At 40.9% G+C, this 23,067-nt stretch overlaps 1 protein-coding gene across 1 annotated transcript in view; it reads right to left on the bottom strand.

The window, feature by feature from the left end:
• LOC124622032 (tRNA modification GTPase GTPBP3, mitochondrial) overlaps positions 1-23,067 on the bottom strand; it is a 150,647-nt gene that overhangs the window by 34,266 nt on the left and 93,314 nt on the right. Inside the window, exon 6 of the mRNA XM_047147589.1 lies at positions 19,693-19,939. Within this exon, the coding sequence (XP_047003545.1) occupies positions 19,693-19,939 (247 nt within the window). The remainder of the gene's footprint in view (positions 1-19,692; positions 19,940-23,067) is intronic.

Below are 23,067 nucleotides of genomic sequence, written 5' to 3'. Positions count from 1 at the left end.
GAGCCTCCATGTAGGATATAAGTTCAAGGGACTTATACTACCTCATTTTCTTCCCCTTTTATAAACTAAGCAAGTTGGTGAGCACGGAAGTTGATGGCTGTAACAATTAGTGCACCCGGGTGGCAGAACTGGAGCTCCACCCATAGAGTGGGGGTCCACATTCATTGCATAGAGGGTCCACTGTACAGAGGGAAGACTTGTGCCCGAAATGCATACAGTGAAAACATCTCATGGGTGGGGGGACATACAGCTTCACATCACACCAATAAACCATAACCTTGACCTTTTCCAAGAGAGCATTCCCCTCAAATGTGGTCCCTCTCAAGTTGGTCACAGGCATGAAGGGCCACAGAGTGGACAGCAGAAAACATTTTGATAAACAGTGAACCCAACTGCATCTTACTCAAAGAGTCCATTTTGCCAAACTTGTCTTTGATAATTTCCATGAAAAATAATGGCTTGGTAGTGGAGAAAGGGTCCCCATAAGCTCTGTTGTAAATGGACATTGCTGGGAGTGCCAGTGTTCCAGAATGACATACACGGGGAGAATGTAGTTCAGGTATCAGAAGTGTGATTCCTGTGTTGTCAGGGGACTCAACAAAAAGGATACCATACGGACTAATTATTGTGCTGACTACATAGCTTTAAAGGACAATGGTGTTGAGAAAAAGGTAGAAGAGGCAGTAAGGCCAAATGTTGAAAACCCTAAGTAAGCTGTTCTTCCCCGATTGGCTCACACTATGGAGGCAGAATTTAGAAGTGGAGGTCAAATCCCAAAGGGGAATCAAAAATGTTGGGAAAAAAAACCAAGAGGAAAAAAACTGTAAGAGATAGCAGAAGCCAGGAGCATAGTTGAGCCAATACAAGCAAGGACACCGAGTGAGGGGGTGGGGGGGGGGGGGGGGGGAGGGGGTAGTGGGGGGGGGGGGGGAATGAGGCAGCAGAGGGGAAGGAATGAGGAAAATGAGGTAGGAGCATGTGGAAGGAAATGCAGCCGGGGAAGGAAGAAAGGCCTGCAATAGTTTGGGGCCCCGCATGCGCCATGCACAAACTCGCAAAGGAGCCACGAGCCCCCTGGGAGGTGCATACAATTAAACTCATAATGATGGATCAAAAGTTTTTGGAGCTACGGCAGTGTCAAGTAATACTGCACAAACAACAGCAGGAACAGATGCAACTGCAACAACAATTGCAGCAGGAGCAGATGCAGAAGCTCCTCAAGTAAAATGTGGAGCTGATCTGAAACGTGAGCATGCAGTCAGTGGGACGAACACTTGTGAGACGGCCTTTGTGCCCGCCCACGCTATTTACTATGACAAAACTACCTGGGTATATATGTTATACTCCAAATTAAGAAACATATCAAATCATGCAGTCCATGTGCTTTGGTACTTAGCAGTAGTAGTTTGTACAAGATTGTGCAAAAACTGCATCCACACACTGACTCCAAAGCTTTAGAATTTAATGAACTGTGCAATTTCCTGCGCAAGTAAACACATACTGTAGCAGAGAGACAGCAGTTTAAACAGTACGGAATGTATAGAGATCAGTCTTATGCATCCTGGATAGTGGACTTGTGAGGGCTCACACAGAAATGCAAGTTTGAATGTACTAGTTGCAGTGTCTCATATGCTGATTCTTTACTTCTTCAAGATCACGGAACTCATGGCGAGGAATACCTCGACTCCATCGTCACTGGAGACGAGTCTTGGGTGCATTACCGCACACCCAAAACCAAAGAACAGTCCAAACAAAGGAAGCACCCAGAGTCACTGAGATTGCGAAAAATTCAAACAAACACAAAGTGTCGGCAAAGTGATGGCAACAGTGTTTTGGGACAGGAAGCGGGTATTGTTGTGCGAGTTCTTGCCCACCGGTACAACAATCATTCTTGCCCACCGGTACAACAATGAATGCTGCCGGGTACTGCGAGACACTGCAAAAATTGTGTCGTGCAATTCAAAACAATAGGAGGGGTACACTGTCCAAGGAGGTGCATTTGCATCAGGATAACGCTTGACTCCACACCACTAAAACCCCAAACGACCTCTTCACAAAATTTGGATGGGGTATTGTCAAACACCCACCCTACAGCCAGTGACTACCATCTCTTCCCTGACATGAAGAAACACCTGGGTGGAACGCATTTTGGCAACAGAGAAGAGCTGGAAGAAGTGGTCTCAGGTATCTGTGCGGCTTTGCAGCAGATTTTGTTGACTTGGGCATTCAAAAGCTTGTACACCGCATGCAAAAATGTATTGACCTCAGTGGTGACTATGTAGAAAAATAGGTTAAAGTCTGAATTTTCGAAAAAAGCACGCAGTCATGAAATAAACATGTTTTATACTGTTAAAAAAATTTAGAACCACGTTTTACGGACACCCCTTGTACATTCTCACTCTCTACTGAAGACCACAATACAATGCATTGGTAAACAACATAATACAGGAAAACTGCATGTACAATAATATTTTTTACATATTTATTTATAACTTACATGGCATGTACATCATGTTCATTTATGTGTCAATAAAAAATGCTTATGCAAATGGTGTTTGCACTCAAGTTGTTATATTTCAAAACTGCTGTGCATATTTTGTGTTTATTTGTGCCGTTGATTATGTATGCAATAATAATAATAATAATAATAATAATAATAATAATAATAATAATAATAAACCCCGTGGAGGCCCAGGAAAAGAATAGGCCTTCGGTGTGTTCTGCCAGTCGTAAAAGGCGATGAAAAGAACGAACCACTAATAGGGCTAACCCCCCTTTTAGTGTGATTAGTTGGTTCAGGACAGAACTAATGAAGCCTCGGACAAGCGCTGTCATGGTCAGGGACGATGCCTGAACCCTATGCCCGTCCACAATGGTAACGAAACTGCTAGCCATACGGAAAATGATTTAAATCCAAATAGAGGATATGCTTCCTGCAACCACCCTAGAAGGAAAACAAAGACAGAGGATGAGCTGGTCAGATGAAGTTAACCGACACCTCATGTTCTGTTATTACCAATTACCAGATACCCAGAATTAAAATTTTTAACAGAACGACGACTAGCTGATCAGATCCGTGTAATAATAAAAAATAACAGCATACCCCAGTCAGAATTAGAAAACATCAAACAACAAGTACAACAAATACTGAACAAAATAATGTGCAATCAGAAGAAGAAGAAAATACAGTAATGGACTCAAACATCCCAGAGCAAACAAACAAAGAACAACACACATCAATTAAACAATCAGAGGATTACGAAATTTTACGACAGCCACCAGAACAAGCACAAATAGAACACAAAGTGACACACATGTTAGATAGAGAAGAAAAATTTCAGCTGACATATATAGAATACAAAGACACAAATACAGACATTAGACCATTCTTGCATAGACCACCAAATAACCCACAAGTCGAAACAACAATAACAACTATCAACACAATCATACACAACAAAATAAATGAAAATAAAACTATGGAAGAGTTACAACTACTGGTTTATATAGGAGCACTCACTACACTAAATATACACACTAGGCAGAGATCAGAACAAACCAACACACAGAAGAAACCCACAAAACCAGCATTGCAACACAGGCTACAGATCAGAATAGAAAAACTGAGAAAAGACATCGGACAGCTAACACAATTTATAAGAAATGAAATATCAGACAAAAAACGAAAAAGGTTAGGTAAAATCTCACAACAAGAAGCGATAGAGCAATTAGATGAAAAGAAGCAGAAATTACAAGCATTGGCCAAACAACTTAGAAGATACAAAAAAAGTGAAAACAGAAGGAAACAAAACCAAACATGCAACACAAACCAAAAGAAATTCTACCAGACAATAGATAACACACACATTAAAATAGACAATCCACCAAACATAACAGACATGGAACACTCCTGGAGCAACATACGGTCAAACCCGGCACAACATAACAGGCATGCACGGTGGATACAAGCAGAAACAGATACATACAAGATGATACCACAAATGCCTGAAGTGATAATTTTACAACATGAAGTCACCCAAGCAATTAATTCTACTCACAATTGGAAAGCCCCTGGAAAAGATAAAATAGCAAATTTCTGGCTAAAGAAATTCACCTCAACACATTCACATCTAACTAAATTATTTAACATGGTTATAATAGAGGGAAACATTCCACATAGGAAAAATATATCTAAAAACAAAGATGATGTGACTTACCAAATGAAAGTGCTGGCAGGTCGACAGACACACAAACAAACACAAACATACACACAAAATTCAAGCTTTCGCAACAAACTGTTGCCTCATCAGGAAAGAGGGAAGGAGAGGGAAAGACGAAAGGATGTGGGTTTTAAGGGAGAGGGTAAGGAGTCATTCCAATCCCGGGAGCGGAAAGACTTACCTTAGGGGGAAAAAAGGACGGGTATACACTCGCACACACACACATATCCATCCACACATATACAGACACAAGCAGACATATTTAAAGACCAAACAACTATGCTGCTTGTGTCTGTATATGTGTGGATGGATATGTGTGTGTGTGTGCGCGAGTGTATACCCGTCCTTTTTTCCCCCTAAGGTAAGTCTTTCCGTTCCCGGGACTGGAATGACTCCTTACCCTCTCCCTTAAAACCCACATCCTTTCGTCTTTCCCTCTCCTTCCCTCTTTCCTGATGAGGCAACAGTTTGTTGCGAAAGCTTGAAATTTGTGTGTATGTTTGTGTTTGTTTGTGTGTCTGTCGACCTGCCAGCACTTTCATTTGGTAAGTCACATCATCTTTGTTTTTAGATAAATTATTTAACAGTTACATTGCAGACCCATACAAATTCCCTGATACACTTACACATGGAATAACTTATCTGAAACCTAAAGATCAAGCAGACACAGCAAACCCAGCAAAATATCGCCCCATAACATGCCTACCAACAATATACAAAATATTAACTTCAGTCATTACAAAGAAATTAATGACACATACAAGACAGAACAAAATTATAAATGAAGAACAAAAAGGCTGTTGCAAAGGAGCACGAGGATGTAAAGAGCAACTGATAATAGATGCAGAGGTGACATATCAAGCTAAAACTAAACAAAGGTCACTACACTACGCATACATTGACTACCAAAAAACTTTTGATAGTGTACCCCACTCATGGTTACTACAGATATTGGAAATATACAAAATAGATCCTAAATTGACACAGTTCCTAAACATAGTAATGAAAAATTGGAAAACCACACTTAATATCCAAACAAATTCAAAGTATATCACATCACAGCCAATACAGATTAAGCGTGGAATATACCAAGGAGACTTATTAAGTCCTTTCTGGTACTGCCTTGCTCTGAACCCACTATCCAACATGCTAAATAATACAAATTATCGATATAATATTACTGGAACATACCAACACAAAATCACACATTTGCTATACATGGATGATCTAAAACTACTGGCAGCAACAAATCAACAACTCAACCAATTACTAAAGATAACAGAAGTATTCAGCAATGATATAAATATGGCTTTCAGAACAGACAAATGTAAGAAAAATAGCATAGTCAAGGGAAAACACACTAAACAAGAAGATTACTTATTGGATAACCACAGCGACTGCACAGAAGCGATGGAAAAAAACAGATGCCTATAAATATCTAGGATACAGGCAAAAAATAGGAATAGATAATACAAATATTAAAGAAGAACTAAAAGAAAAATATAGACAAAGACTAACAAAAATACTGAAAACAGAATTGACAGCAAGAAACAAGACAAAAGCTATAAATACTTATGCTATACCAATATTGACCTACTCATTTGGAGTAGTGAAATGGAGTAACACAGACCTAGAACCACTCAATACACTTAAACGATCACAATGCCACAAATATAGAATACATCACATACATTCAGCAACAGAAAGATTCACATTAAGCAGAAAGGAAGGAGGAAGGGGATTCATCGACATAAAAAACCTACATTATGGACAGGTAGACAATTTTAGAAAATTCTTTCTAGATCAAGCAGAAACTAGCAAAACACACAAAGCAATCACTCATATAAATACATCGGCTACACCACTGCAATTTCATAACCACTTGTACAACCCTTTAGATCATCTAACATCAACAGATACAAAGAAAGTAAATTGGAAAAAGAAAACACTACATGGCAAGCACACGTACCATCTAACACAGCCACACATCGATTAAGACGCATCCAACACATGGCTATGAAAAGGCATTATATACAGTGAGATGGAAGGATTCATGATTGCAATACAGGATCAAACAATAAACACCAGATATTACAGCAAGCATATTATTAAAGATCCCAATACCACAACAGATAAATGCAGACTTTGCAAACAACAAATAGAAACAGTAGATCACATCACAAGCGGATGTACAATACTATCAAACACAGAATACCCCAGAAGACACGACAATGTAGCAAAAATAATACATCAACAACTTGCCTTACAACATAAACTAATAAAACAACACGTTCCCACATACAAGTATGCACCGCAAAATGTACTGGAGAATGATGAATACAAATTATACTGGAACAGAACCATTATAACAGATAAAACAACACTACATGACAAACCTGACATCATACTCATCAACAAAAAGAAGAAATTAACACAACTAATCGAAATATCCATATGCAATACAACAAATATACAGAAGAAAACAGGAGAAAAAATTGAAAAATACATCCAACTGGCTGAGGAAGTCAAGGACATGTGGCATCAGGATAAAGTTGACATTATACAAATTATACTATCAACTACAGGAGTCATACCACACAATATCAACCAGTACATCAACGCAATACAGCTACATCCAAACGTATATATACAACTACATAAATCTGTAATTAATATAATGGAAGGAAACATTCCACGTGGGAAAAATTATATATAAAAACAAAGATGAGGTGACTTACCGAACAAAAGCGCTGGCAGGTCGATAGACACACAAACAAACACAAACATACACACAAAATTGAAGCTTTCGCAACAGACTGTTGCCTCATCAGGAAAGAGGGAAGGAGAGGGGAAGACGAAAGGAAGTGGGTTTTAAGGGAGAGGGTAAGGAGTCATTCCAATCCCGGGAGCGGAAAGACTTACCTTAGGGGGAAAAAAGGACAGGTATACACTGGCACACACGCACATATCCATCCACACATACAGACACAAGCAGACATATGTTTTTATATATAAATCTGTAATTATTGATACATGTTCAATTACCTTAAAGGTCTTAAATGCAATGTAACATATACTGTACAGTTAAAAGGAAGTCACGTTTGATCAAGGTCCACGTCACTTTCCATTTTTAACCAGACATCATGTCTGAGAAAGGAAAGAAATAATAATAATAATAATAATAATAATAATAATAATAATAATAATTAATATTTATTATATAAAATCCTATCAAAAGTTCTCATGAATAGATTAGAAGAACAAGCTGACCCACAAATAGGAGAATACCAGGCTGGTTTTCGCAAGGGATGATCATGCATAGAACAGATCTGGAATCTGAAAATGATTTCTCCAGATGAGAAACACCCGAAACACAGGGGTCACTTTTGTAGATTTTAAAAAGGCCTGTGACTCAATAGACAGAGTAGCGCTCTGCAACACACTGGAAGAATTCAGTGTTGTGACATTGCCACGAGATTTAAAAGTGCCGCTACGTCAGTACGCGAACACGGCGATAGAGGTGCTCCGCAGCCCGGCCGAGCGTGGGAGTGCAACCTGGCTATGAACGGCGCCGGCCGCATGTCACGGCACGGCACGGCAGTCTAATGACAGATACGGAGTTACTAGCATGTAACCCACTATTGTTCCTACTTTTGTGTATCCACGCAATTTATTTGTGATTAAAGGTTATAACACTTTTTGGCGACGAGGTCGGATATTTTTTTTCCTGCGTTGTGGCATTGTGTGTTCGTGCTTGTGCCGACATGGAACAGCTTATGCAAGCGCTCATTGAACAACAAACACAGCTGACGGCTGCTATTCAGGCACAACAAACACAGCTGACGGCTGCTATTCAGGCGTTGTCGACGTCGCTAACTCGTCGTCTGTCTTCCTCTTCTCCGCCTCCATTCCTGCCTTACGACGAGGCCGCTGAAGACTGGGAGGATTATGACAAGCGTTTGCGGCAACACTTCTTGGCTTTCGGCATTGTCGACGCTCCTATGTGTAAGTCGTTATTTCTATCTTGGATTTCCCCACGGATCTATCAGCTACTGTCTCAGTTAGCCCCCCTGTGGGAACCTGCCTCTCTGTCCTTCCAAGAAATGTGTGAATTATTGTCTAACTATTACTGAAAAAACACCCACGTCGTTGCTGCCCGCGTGGCGTTCTACCGGTGTCGTAAACAGCCCCATCAATCTTACCGGGCTTGGGCGGCGGAACTACACGGTCTGAGTAGGAAATGTCAGTTTGTCACGGACACTCATCATGAGTCTTATGCTGATTCCATGGTTCGGGGCGCTATTCTACGGCTTGCTCCTGATAAAGAAGTTCGGCAACGTGCCTTACAACTGCCAAACCCGTCGTTGTCGGAAGTTCTCAGCATCGTTCAATCTTTTGAAGTGTCTCACGCTGCTGGTGCGCAAACAGACGCGTGGTGTGATGTGGGCACTGTACAGACAACTTTTGAGGCGGACAATTTGCCTGTTTCACAGGGGAACGACGATGTGGTGGCGGTTCACTCGCGTAAACAATGTCGCACTGGGCCACAACGCTCGCAGCGAAAACAGCAACCACAGAAGCAGGTTCGTTCCGCACTTCCTTCTTGTCCACGTTGTTTCGTACAGCATGACAGGGCCGCGTGTCCAAAACGTTGGGCCACGTGTAATTCATGTAGGAAAAAAGGCCACATTGCTTCTGTGTGTCAGTCCCATAAAGTTCCTGTCGACGAGGACGAGGCATCGGACATGGATGTTAACTGTGTGCTTTCTCAAACAAATAAGTTGTTTGTTACTGTTCACGTTCTGGATAAAGACATTCGCATGCAAGTGGACACTGGCTCTGCAGTAACTCTCATTAATTCTCGCACGTATTTGTAGTTGGGCTCCCCTCCCTTGTCTTCAGTTACGCGAAATCTGTGAACTTATAATAAGCAGAAAATTCCTATTGTTGGCCAGTTTGATGCTTCCACTGCCTACAAGTCTGTTGTTAGGCCCCTCACGTTTTATGTGGTGGATCATGCGGGCACGGAAAACCTGTTCGGTTATGATGCTTTCCAGTTGTTCGGGTTCTCCATTGATGATGATGTGCACCTCATATCTGAGGATATTCCGTATCAACGGCTGGATGGATTGTGTTCTGAATTCTCGTCCGTGTTCTCTGCTGGTTTGGGTCGTGCCAAGGATTTTGAAGCCCACATTACTCTTAAACCAACAGCTTGCCCTAAGTTTTTCCGGACACGCCCTATTCCGATGGCGTTGCGTGCACCTGTCAAAGCTGAGATAGGACAGGTTAACAGCTTTAGGGATTCTCCTTCCTGTTACCTCCAGCGAATGGGCGTCGCCAATCGTGGTGGTTTCTAAACCAAACGGTAGTCTGCGATTGTGTGGTGATTTTAAAGCCACTGTCAACGCTCAGAGCCTCATTGACACTTATCCTCTTCCCCGTCCTGAGGAGTTATTTCCCAAGCTCGCTGGGGGCCAGTTCTTTTCCAAACTTGACTTATCGGAGGCGTACCATCAGTTGCCGTTGGATGCATCTTCCAAGGAATTTCTCGTCATCAACACTCCTTGTGGGTTGTATCAGTACCAGCGGCTACCATTTGACGTCGCTAGCATGCTGGCCATTTTTCAGCGGTTTTTGGAACAGCTCACGGCTTCCGTTCCCGGCTTCATCAACTACCTGGATGACATTGTTGTCACGGGGGCCTCCACTGAGGAGCACCTTTGCAATTTGTGTTCACTGTTTCGGGTTCTGCATTCAGCTGGGTTGAAGTGCAATCTGGACAAGTCACAGTTCTTCCAACCCTCCATAGTGTATCTTGGTTTCCACTTGTCCCGTGAGGGTATACGTCCTCTACGACAGCACGTTGCAGCCATTACCGCCCTACCCCGGCCATCTACGGTCAAAGAACTTCAGGCGTTTCTAGGCAAGGTTGCTTATTATCATAAATTCATTCCATGCACGGCGGCGGTGGCTCATCCTCTGCATCAGCTGTTATGCAAAAACGTTCCTTTCTGTTGGTCCGACGAGTGTGAGCAGGCTTTTGTCCGCCTGAAGGCTCATTTGCTGTCAGCACCTTGTCTTGCCACATTCCGTCCGGGTCAGCACTTGGTTCTGGTGACTGACGCGTCACAGTATGGCCTAGGGGCTGTTCTCGCCCATCGGTATGAGGATAGGTCGGAACGACCCATCGTCTACGCTTCCAAGACCCTCAACGATGCCCAACGGCGTTACTCTCAAATCGAAAAGGAGGCGCTCGCTATCATTTATGCTCTAAAAAAGTTCAGCATTTTTTTGTATGGTTCTAAGTTTCACCTCATCACCGACCACAAGCCCATGGTCTCTCTGTTCAGCCCCTCAGCGTCGCTTCCGGATAAGGCAGCTCACCGCCTGCAACGTTGGGCCTTATACTTGTCTCGTTTTCACTATGAGATTCCCTATCGCCCCATGGCCCAGCACGCCAACGCTGACTCATTGTCGCGATTGCTGATGGGCCACGACCCGGTTTTCCATCGTGATGAAATACTCTGTTTCTACATTGATGAGGACGAATGTCGTGCGGTCGAGGGTTTTCCACTTACAGGTTCGCAGGTTGCGTCGGCTACTGCGCGGGACCCGATCCTGCGTCAGGTGATCGGTTTTGTTCAACGGGGTTGGCCGGACAGGACCAAGGGCCGGGCATCGGATCCCCTTCGCAACTACCATGCCTTGCGCCTTCGTCTGTCTGTTCGTGAGGGTGTTGTTCTTCTGGCCACGGATGGCGCATCTCCACGGGTTGTGGTGCCAGCCTGTCTTCCCAAGATGTTCTCAAGCATGAAAGCCATTGGGGGGTTTCTCGGACTAAGTCCCTGGCCCGCAGGCACGTTTATTGGCCCGGTATTGATTCGTACATCGCCCACATGGTCGCTGCGTGTGGTCAGTGTGCTCAACAACTAGCTGCACCCCGTACAATGCCCTCTCCGTGGCCTGATCTGGCACAGCCGTGGGAACGGGTGCACGCTGACTTTGCCGGCCCCTTCCTCGGCACTTATTGGCCACTGTTGATTGACGCCTTCTCAAAGTTTCCGTTTGTTATTCGATGTCCGTCGCCCACCACTGCGGCGACGACGCTGGCTTTGTCCAAAATCTTTGCGCTAGAAGGTCTTCCATCCATGATTGTCACGGACAATGGCCCTCAATTCTCTTCGCAGGTCTTCCGTGATTTTTGTACTGGACAAGGGATTCATCATGTTACAGCACCGCCCTTCAATCCGCAATCGAATGGGGAGGTCGAGCGCCTTGTCCGCACTTTCAAAAGCCAGATGAAAAAATTCCTTAGTGATTTTTCCACAGATGACGCTCTGTTGCAATTTCTGAGTTCTTATCGCTTCACGCCTCTGGGTGATCGCAGTCCTGCTGAACTCTTGCATGGCTGCCAACCGCGCACTCTCCTGCACCTGCTTCACCCTGTCAGGCCTTGTACTGTGTCCCCTAGTGCGGGAAAATACCCGGTGGGCGCCGATGTGTGGGCACGAGGATATGGATCTCACCAAAATGGATTCCAGGGGTGGTCCAGGTTCTTCGCGGCCGCCGGCTTTGTGAAATACGTACGGACGACGGCATGGTTGTTCGCCATTACGACCAGATGCACCCATGAGTGGTGGCCACGCCGGTGCCACCGCCCCTTCTTTCGTCTCCACCAGCCCGAGAAGCCAGTTCTGTCGCTGCTGCTGATCTTCCGGGCGTGTTGCTGCAGCCGACGTCGCTACCGCTTCCGAGTACGCCGGAACCGGCCCCAGTCTAGATGCCGCCTTCTCCGGTACCCATCTTGCTGGGGCACACCCCCAGGTCCACGACACCTATGGATGCTGCTCCGGAGTTTTCCCCCATCATCTCGTCCAGGAGGCGCGTTCCACGCGCAAGCTTCCGTCCTGGCCATTTTCGACCATACTCTCGTGTTTCTCCGCGGGATCTTCTCGGGGCCTCCCAAGAGGCCATGGATGGCTCCGCACTGTCCGTGTCTCCAAGGAAGTGAGTGTTTTTTTTTCAAGGGGGGAAAAGTGTTGTGACATTGCCACGAGATTTAAAAGTGCCGCTACGTCAGTACGCGAACACGGCGATAGAGGCACTCCGCAGCCCGGCCACCTGGCTATGAACGGCGCCAGCCGCATGTCACGGCACGGCAGTCTAATGACAGATACGGAGTTACTAGCATGTAACCCGCTATTGTTCCTACTTTTATGTATCCACGCAATTTATTTGTGATTAAAGGTTATAACATTCAGCATTGACAGAAAGACAAGAGCAATCATTCGGCAAACATTAACTGACACAGTCTCCAAAGTCAAATTTATGGGGGATATCTCTGAACCATTTTAAATCCAAACTGGAGTGTGACAGGGTGAAGGACTTTCACCATTACTCTTTAATATCATTCTTGAAAAAATTATCAGGACACGGGAAAAAGAAGTCAAAGGAATCCAAATTGGCATTAGAAAAGATAATAGATTCAATGTGAAGTGTTTAGCTTTTGCAGATGACCTTGCAATCCTCACAAATAATAGGAAAGAAGCCACTAACGCCATAGAGAAGTTACACGAAATTGCACAAAGAACTGACCTGCAAATTTCGTATGAGAAAACCCAGTACACAGAAAGAGTGCCACAAGACAAATTTCCTATTGTGAGAACCCATGGGAAAATCGTACAAGTACCACATTTTAAGTACCTGGGAGAAATCATCCAACCATCAGTGATCAACCTAAAGGCCAATGAGGAAAGAATAAAAAAAACTACAGAAAGCTTATAAACTCACGTGGAACTATTATAACAAAAAGTCCATATCCATTAACGCAAAATTGAGGCACTACAACACTGTCATACTTCCAGAGGCACTGTATGCATCTGAAACAACACAAATAGGTGGGCAAACTAAAATCAAAGAAATAGAGAAACAAGAAAGGAAAATTCTCAGGAAAAGTTTTGGCCCGATACAAGAGCAAGGAATCTGGCAGAAGAGGCCAACATCAGAATTATATAAATACACAGACATGATTATGGATACAATAAGGAAAAGAAGAATGCAGTTCTACGGACATATCCACAGGATGAGTGAAAACAGAATCTCTAAGCGAATTCTTAAAGTCATCAGCTCAGGCAGGGGAAAAACAAAATGGATAATAGAAGTTGAAGAGGACCTCAGACAAGCACACATAACAGTAAACGATGCAGAAAATAGAACTGAATTCAGGAACATCATCAAAAAACATAAATTTGACACCACAACACAGAAGAGACCAGGATGCAAATGGACAGCGGAGCGAAATAAACAACACAGTGAACACACGAAGAAAATTTGGGCTCAGAGAAAACATAAACAATCATTATAAAGGAATTCAAGTTCAAACGCTATCTTTAAATGGGAATAATCAATAATAATAATAATTATTATTATTATTATTATTGTAATTATTATTACTTTTATTACTGACTATTGAAACATTTGGAAACATTAAATACAAAAACATGTAATACATGAACTACTTTTCAGTGAAATTGTTCTTGAGTTTCTTTTTTGATGGCCTGCAGCAAGCATTATGTTAGTGAATGACACAGTATATATTTTGTCAAGTTTTTGCTGCACAATGATTTTATTAACTTGCTATTTATACATGATGAATCCTGTTTTAGTTGTTATGCCATTTTCAGGTGCTCCTGCTATTTTAATGAGAATAAAATTTTTGTATAAATGCATATCCCGATGAAATTATTAATGAACAAACAGAACTAAGACACGAACAATATTTGGAAAATTTTACTGACATTCTAAAAGAAACAGGATAAATTTCAACACCTCACGATACCAGGAAATAAATTAAATACAGCAGAATTCTCAATACACAAATACAGGGTGACAATTATTGAACTACATGAAAAAAAGTAAATTAGTTACAAACTATGGTGTGCACACATTTTATTCAACATGTAAACATACTCAAATTTAGGTTATGACGTGTTTGATGTGTGTGCCATCATTGGCGATGATGTGGCACAGATGAATAGTGAAATTTTGCATGATACGCTTAAGTGTCAGAACATTGATGCTGTTGATGACCTTCTCAATGGCTGTTCTGAGCTCAGCAAAGGTTTTGGGTTTATTGCTGTACACCCTGTCTTTCATTCAACCCCACCAAAAGGAGTTGCATGTGCTCAGGTACAGAGAGTATGGCGCCCAATCGAGGATCATGCCAATGGCCTCAACAGACTAGGGAAGGACTTAGTTATAAAATGGAGCCAAGAAATAGTGAACAGCAAATTGAATGTGCAGTGTTGTACTACAGAGGCCATCCCTCTCAAGGACATAAATAATGAATACTTGGGAGAATCCACCACGAAATGCCAGGTCAGTAAAACAATACATTGGCAACATAAGAGCGATGTTTTTTTAACATGATAAAACCTTCCACCAGCACAACACCAGATGCAAGTGTATGTGTTTTATATGTGCCTCAAGCAGACGTCAGATCACACGAGAATAATTTATCACTTTTGGACTGTAATGTACGGAGTTTAGGAAACAAAATAGATGCTTTTGAATCATTTCTCACAGGACTATCTCCACATGTAGAAATAGTTGCAGAACACCAGAAAACAGTGACCAACATTCAATATTGCAAATTAAAAGTCTACAACCTATCTACATTCTACTGCAGAGCACACAATAAAGGTGGTGGTGTTGCCATATACTCAAGAAAATGTAGGATCATAACCACCACGGAAAAAGTGCTATGGGGGAACAATTTCTGTTTTGAGAAAGATTTCAAAATTGCAATTCTTAAAATCACATTTTGCACTGTTCCTTTCTATGTCATAAGTGTATATAGATCCCCCTGTGGAAATTTTGATGCCTTTCTGAAATCACTTGGCGGAGTTTTAAGTAAATTAATGTCAGGCTCTAGAAGTGTAAATCTTATCATACTGGCAGATCTGAACATCAACACTTTACATGATGGTCAGGAAAGCAAATGTGTTATAGATTGTATCCTGTCTTACGGGGCTAAAGATCTTCTTGGACTAGTACCCACCACAGTAGCTAACACACATAATAGTTCAATTGTGCATGTTATCACAAATTATGACCACATCATCTCAAACGGTCACCTCTCAGATCATTTAGGACAAACACTAGTGCTAAAATGTAATACCAAATTCAAACCAAGAAAAATGTACAAGCACAGTTGAATATTATTTGCAAACAACATTGCTACACTAAGACACAGTTTAAGTCAGGAATCATGGGAATCAGTTATGACTACCATTGGGGTCAACAATAAGTGGAACGTGTTCACAGATATTATGACTGAGCACTTAAATAGAGCCATGCCATTACAAAAAGTGAGAATCCAGAAAAATCAACCTTCAAAGTAAAAACATGTGCCATTAGAAATGAAGATATCTCTGATCCTCTTCTAGTCAGCAATATTTTTGATAGTTACTTCACAGATACTGCTGAAAATGATGTCACTATGAAACAGGATAGACAGCACTCATACGAATCCTATAACAAACAGAACTGCAGTACACTATCTGCAGTAAACACATATGACATTCAGCGGCTTATTGATAACCTCAGAAACAAAAAATCAGTGAGACTAGATGAAATTTCTCCATATCTATTGAAGAAATGTAAACTGAATTAATTAAAACTCATTTGACACAATATTCTCACAGTTTATGCCGGATATATACTAGAAACTATAATGCTAGTGAAAGAAGACACTAAGATCACAATAAGAAACATGGACATTCACAACTACGAAACAAAGCACAGAAAAGATTTTCATACGGTTAACAGAAGATTAACTTTAACAGCGAAACGCCCCTATGTCAAAGGAGCTGTTTTTAATAACTTGTTACCACATGACGTTAAGAAATTGACAGGGGATACTCTTAAAAAGCAAGTCAAGCAGTGGCTTATCCAAAAATGCCCTCATAACTTGAATCTATCATGAATTACAAAGTAATAAGAAATAATGTAAACTAAAAAAAATGTTTTGTAAAAACTTTATACTTAGTTGAAAGCACACATATATGTAAAATTATATGTTATGAGCAATAATTTGAATGGAATTGAATTCAATTGAATCTGGTTTGTGTGGGTGTTTCTCAATACCTTGAGGAGAAGTAAGAGGTGGAGATCAGAACTTCGTTGAATTGAAATCTGATTATTAATAATTTTGCCTTTTACCCATGTTCTATTTGGTACAGTGAAAATAAGAGGGAGATTAGAATGTGCTTGTACATGTTGACAGCAGTATACCATAAAGATTATTTAAGAAAGCAATCGTTTGACTTGAGACAGACAAATAAGTTAATAGTCACATGGAATGCGTATAGGTCTAATGACATCTCATTTCTGTTTGGACATCTCCAGTGCACTAGTTTAAAAAGACGAAACCCACCCATCATCAGAGGTATTGATAATAGTCACCGAGGTGCTTGCAGTTATCACCACACACCGGCAGAGTAGTCGCTTTTTATTAGAATCAAATGTGTAAAAAATGTAAAACAATATAAGAAAATATGTGAGTGGTGTGTATTTTACCATTATAATATTGGCATGCAAAGAGTTTAATTATGGTTGATCTTGCACATTTTCAACAAATTGTGACTGAGATTGTACAAACTGAGACAAATTATTGTTGCTGTTCAATTAACTCATATAAGCATTAAGTGAACTGGAACATTTCAGGGAAAGATCTGCAATTTTATTATTGAGTTTTAATTTGTTTGTATTGAACAACATCCCACAAAAAGCACCAATTACTTGCTGCAAGCACAAAAGGGAGAAGGGGGGAGGGGGGAGAGACAGAGATTTGTTGATATCATCAACATATTTCAAACTGAAATCATACGTCAAATATTACAATCTACAAAAGAACAAAAAGAAACCAAAGATATCAAGGAGGAAATGACAGTTCTACACAAAGTATTCTCCAACACACACCATTAGGTGGATGGGGTAATATAGATGTAGATGTAAATCCAGATGTAAGATAAATTTCCAAACAAAATTTAAATATTTTTCCCCCCAAATGAGACATATGGACAAGTATTACAAGTAATGCCCTAATCTGCCAGGACACAGACGTGGAACAAATTTTCTCATAGGTCAAAATATTCTTTCTAAACAATGCTCCATAATCTTTAAGATACTGAAGAAAGTCATTATGATACCATCAAAAAGTAGTTGTATTGCTATTACTCTTTCCTGAAAACTAATTTCAATCACGATGTTATCTTCTGGTTGGCATACAGCAATTACGTATTTAGGAAGTTTCTTAGGGCCAATTTCAAATATGTTGTTAATGCGTCAGGATTGGCCAGGAGGGGAAAGCGGTAGGCACCCGTTGAGGTGAAGAATAAAACACAGTTTAACCTGTGAAGTTTTAATGCCGTAAAGGAAGGCAGGCCTGGAGAAGCCGCCGAGACTGAATGGGCAGCTGCCCAAGGGGACAGGTGAGGAGGGCATCTGATCGGTTTGGAAGGTGCCAGTAGAAGAAAGCGAATGGTGTGTCCGCTCCCGGCAGCTGGCCGTGGTTCCGCCCCCACTTGACCACCTCCAAGTCTCCCTATTGGTTGGTCAGGTCATAAGACGTGCAGTTTGGTAGCGTTACCTCATCAGCAACATGTGAGTTTAGCTGCTGATGGTTCAACACGTGAGTTTCAGGGTGGTTCTATCCGGTTCTGGGCAACGTGACAGACGCTGCAGCTTACTGCCAGGCAGAAGGCACTGACGAATATAAAGTGAAAAAATAAAAACCAAATTTTTATATTAATAAACCCATTCAGTAATGGCCCCCTACTGTACAATGTAATATAGGTGTCCATTACAGTGAGTACAATGGCCTTGCTACCATGTGAATAGGCAATACGGATTAGAAAATAATAGAGATCCACAATGTCTGTAGATGCCAGATGAATATTATATGTGAGACACACCCTGAATGAGGTCAGACTTCTTTGTACTGACTACAGTTGCAAATAGTTCAGTTGGTAGGAAGTAACTGACTTGATTTGGATGATGTTCTAAACATAATATGCGGCTGGCATCTGCACTGCAGTTACATTACAGTTATACAAACTATTATTCATGAAGTTTGTTGGAGAAAATAGTAATCTTAACAGATTGTAAATAGCCTAAAGTAGGAAGTGAAGAAGAAGAAGAAGAAGAAGAAGAAGAAGAAGATGATGATGATGAAAGAAATAGTTTTTGACATTCTCATGATGGTACTTTTCAAAGACAGAAGAATTGGAGAGTTCAAAAGGCTAGTGGAGAAAATAGGCTCAATGCTCCATGAAAGAAAAGTTAAAGAATTTTATGAAAAAAAAAAAAATACTGGTATCTGTTCAAATCCTTGAAATAAAATAACTTTCACCATTGCCTTAATGTATGAAGAGATCTGTGCATTCAAACACATTTCTAGATCATCTGTTATCATCCTTAAAACCAATCCATCATAATCTGTATCAATATTCTGTAGATATTTACTCTCACAGTTCTTACTGAATTTACAAACATTCTTCTCTCTTTGAAAAGTACCATTATTAGAACAAAAAAAGCTGTGATGTCTGTCTATTTGACATTGCATAAGACTGTCAGTATTTTACAATAAATTATGTCAGGTTTTTGTAAAATTTCACTGGATAATTTCCATATTATTCTGCTTCAACCAAATGTGGGGTGCTTTTAACTAATCTGTTGTACCCTACATCCTGGATGATGGTTAATAACCAAAACCGGTAGATGACTAATGGAACAAATAATCAGCTGATGGCCAAAATGCATTTTATAAAATACTTAATGGCTGAACCTCATATTATGGAAACATAACTAGTTTCTGTTTGAGTGACCATGACCAAATTGGTTCAATGTCAATAGCAAATATATAAAATAGCTTGCAGAAAAATATTTAGGTTATGAATTAACAATGAATTACAGGGCAGCAACCTCTTATTTTAAGGGCAAAATGCCAATATGTATTTACATTGCCAAGCTAATAAATTCTTACACTGAAAGGGGACAAGAGAAGGAGTACGAAGCTTAGCTGTACTCTTTTTTAATTTTTAAAAATTTATTTATTTTTTATTTTTCATAACTTACAGTCAGCAAGTCCTTTTTAAAAACCACTTAAACCATGCCTTGTTTAGCAACTGAGAATTACCATTACCAAAATTAAGTCAACGATCCTTATAAAAATGCTGATCTAGCACACAAGCACAAACACAAGCACACGCACACACGCGTGTGCCCATACACACACATGCCCACACATGCCCCCCCCCTCCCCCCCCCCCCCCCCCCCCCCCACGCACAAACATGCACACACATACACCACCACCACAACTCCTACCACCAATACCATCAACAGAAGCAGCAGCAGCAGCATGTATTACTTATCGAGTGTAATATATACTATGTACAGGAAACAAACCTAATATCTTGTATTTTAGAATTATTCATTATTGAAGGAGTGTCAACAACCAGCAGCAGAAAATCAGCACTAGCAGCTTTGTTTTGTGCTCGAGATACACCTTCTTTTTCAATTTCATCCGCTACTTCTTGTCTCAGACCAGCTGTGTCTGCTAGGATCATTGGGTATCCACCAACGTCAATTGTCAGTTCTAGCACATCACGTGTTGTTCCTGCCACAGGAGATACTATGGCAGCTTGACGTCTACCTGTATGTAAGAAAAAATCACACTGCCAATATAAAATGACTTCTGCCAGAGTATTTTTACATCTACATTTATAAACTGCAAATCACAGAGAAGTGCATGGCAGAGGATACTTTGCAATGCATCACTTATTAGGACATCTTCCTGTTCCATTTGCATATGGAGTGCAGTTTAAGGTTGCAATAGTAAGATTACAATGTCTTTGGAGCTCTTTGGATTATGAAACTTCCTGGTACATTAAAACTGTGTGCCAGACGGAGACTCAATCTCGGGACCTTTGCCTTTTGTGGGCAAGTGCTCTATCGAGTGAGCTACCCAAGCACGATTCATGACCCATCCTAACAGCCTCAATTTTAATATCAGCACACACTCCGCTGCAAAGCAAAAATTTTATTCTGGAAACATCCCCCAGGCTGTGGCTAAGCCATGTCTCTGCAACATCCTTTCTTGCAGGAGTGCTAGTCCTACAAGTTATGCGGGAGAGCCTCTGTGAAGTTTGGAAGGTATGAGACGAGGTACTGGCCGAATTGGGACAGTGAAGATGGGTCGTGAGTCATGCTTAGGTAGCTCATTCAGTAGAGCACTTGCCCGCGCAAGGCAAAGGTCCTGAGTTCGAGTCTCCGTCTGGCACACAGTTTTAATCTGCCATGAAGTTTCATATCAGCACACACTCCACTGCACAGTGCAAATTTGATTCTTTTGGTTATATTTAGCAGAGATGGAGGTAGAACGGTGAGTGGACTAACATGCGATGATTTGAAGTTAGAAAAGTAACCCCTGTGCTAAGTAAATGAAAGGATAAAACAGTTTTGTTTATTAATCATTTGCCATCAGAAATAAGATTTATGCCTAATAAAAAGCTTTGATTTCACTGTCATTTTCTAAAACTTTTATGGTTGTGACCTTTAATGTACTAATGAGTAATACAGTATGCGGCGGTTCAGTTTCTTCTCCTCTATGCCGATACCTTATAATTGGCGACAAGTAATGAGGACAATCTTCACTGAAGAAGAATGCATAGGAGAACAAAGTGAAACCAAAATATTAAAATGAAAGTGGTGGTTAAGAGACTGATGCTTTTGATTATGATAATGATGATCTATGGCTGAGGGTGCACTGTTGAATGACTTGTAGGAACAAGTGTAATGAACCATGCAGATGGACTGAGGTGTTCAGTGAACTTGCTAAACGAAAAGAGAAAATAGATTTACATTACAAGTTGAACAACTGCAGCAATCACAATAATGCTATGGAGCAGTTTTCAACATTGCAGGGCATGCTACACTAGGCAGCCATAGCAACTGAAGATACCAGAAATGAAATGCTGCAAGAAGCAATGTCGTAGTTTTGCGTACAATTGCTGCAGTACAATGTTTGGGACTAACAGCTGTATATTTGAGTATGAAATAACATGTGAAGATTCTGGTCAAACTGAGTGTCGACTGTTAGATTTGTATTATTGCAAATTATCCTTATGGGCAAAACAGCAATGTATTTACCAAGATAAAAAGGGCCAGGATTACAGCAAATTGGAGGAAGGGGACAAATCTAAGAATTCAGGATTTTAGGACAGTAATAAAATCAGAGAGAGGGGAGATCAACTATAGGAAGACATGAATAGTAGTGATGTGGAATTACAAAATAAAATTACTGCATAAATTACTTTAATAATGAGAGGAAAGAAAGAACACTAGGCATGATAACTAAGAGAGAAGGAAGTGCAGGAGACATAACGGACAAAAGAGAAGGAAAAATGGGAGATACAATGAGTAAAAGACAAAGAACAACTTAAAAGAAATTCTACAGTCAGTATTTCATAAGCCAGAAAAGCATGTATCTGAATTTGAAGAGTTAGGAACAAACAACTGATACAAGAATTTCCAAATCGGCAACTTGGGAGCAGGGCTAGAAAACCAAGCTGAAACAGTCGCAGCAATGGAGCAGGAAATCCAAGTGAGTGCAGATTTATATTTAAAAGAACCATGAGAAGATATAATGTGAATATACAAGAAGTGTGTAGTGATGTCGCCAAAATGAAGAAGACAGTAGTGGAAACATGCAAGATATGTGATGGACTCTATAACCAAATGGAAACGGCAAGGAATGATATTGCCACGAACAATAACAAGACAGAAGAAGCTACACAAGAATGTATGAAAAAGGAGTTACAGGCAGGTTTGTGTTGCATACACAATGGAACAATGCTTCTACAGTGTCATGACTCTCGCTTAAGGGGCACTGACGAATTTGATATAAAAGACTCAATCCACACTGTCTCACTTTTGGCAAACTTCAAAGGAGGATTGCTAACTTGTTGGACAGAAGAGGAAAAGGTCAGTTTTGTATCAAGGGAGTTATTGGCAGACAAGCGGCACAAATTCATAGGAACTACAGTATAAAGCAACACAGATTTTGAGGTGGTATTCCTGAAAGAATATGGACAGATTGAAATAAAGTTGAAATTAATATGTGGATCAAAATACCAGGGAGAGAATGTAGGCAGAGGTTATGCACACCAAAGAAAGAAGGATAAAACCAGAACAAGATTAAAAAAGAAGGAGACAAAAAATTCACAATCATACCAACTATATGAAATGTATAAGAAGAAAAGACCCAATATTTTTTATGGTTTGAAAAGGAACAGGATAAAGAAGAAAAGAACAAACTGCGAGCTTTGCAAAGTAGTGGTAACAGCCAGAATACAGTGATGGCTAAAATACTTTATGGGCACGAGCGAATTTATTAGCTTTTGAGGTGATATTTGCAATGAAAAACGATAGCAGTGCTAGATCAAACAGGATTGAGTGTGAAGAAAGTAGTGTGAGAGGGATGCACATGTGTAGGATTAAGCAGACAAACAGACAGCAGATGCTTAGGTGTTGTAAGCTTTTATTTCCTGCACTTGACACACGAAGAGCTGCCAGCATCAGTGGAAGCAAAAAGTGAATAATATACTGGACCGACACAGCACAGGTGTGTCTCCTTGTCAAATGCAGCAAGTCTTCCCAGGGTTAGATGTCAACTCTGCGCAAACTAGAAGCGAGTCTGCTTGCTTCCCACCCCTGCAGCAGTTGTGGACAACTGAGTTGCACCAACAAGTGCAACACTACGCTTGTGGAGGGTGGAGTAGT

This window comes from Schistocerca americana, chromosome 7, assembly GCF_021461395.2.
Source record: "Schistocerca americana isolate TAMUIC-IGC-003095 chromosome 7, iqSchAmer2.1, whole genome shotgun sequence".
Classification (NCBI taxonomy): Eukaryota; Metazoa; Arthropoda; class Insecta; order Orthoptera; family Acrididae; genus Schistocerca; species Schistocerca americana.
This window is presented reverse-complemented; position numbering and strand designations above follow the sequence as displayed.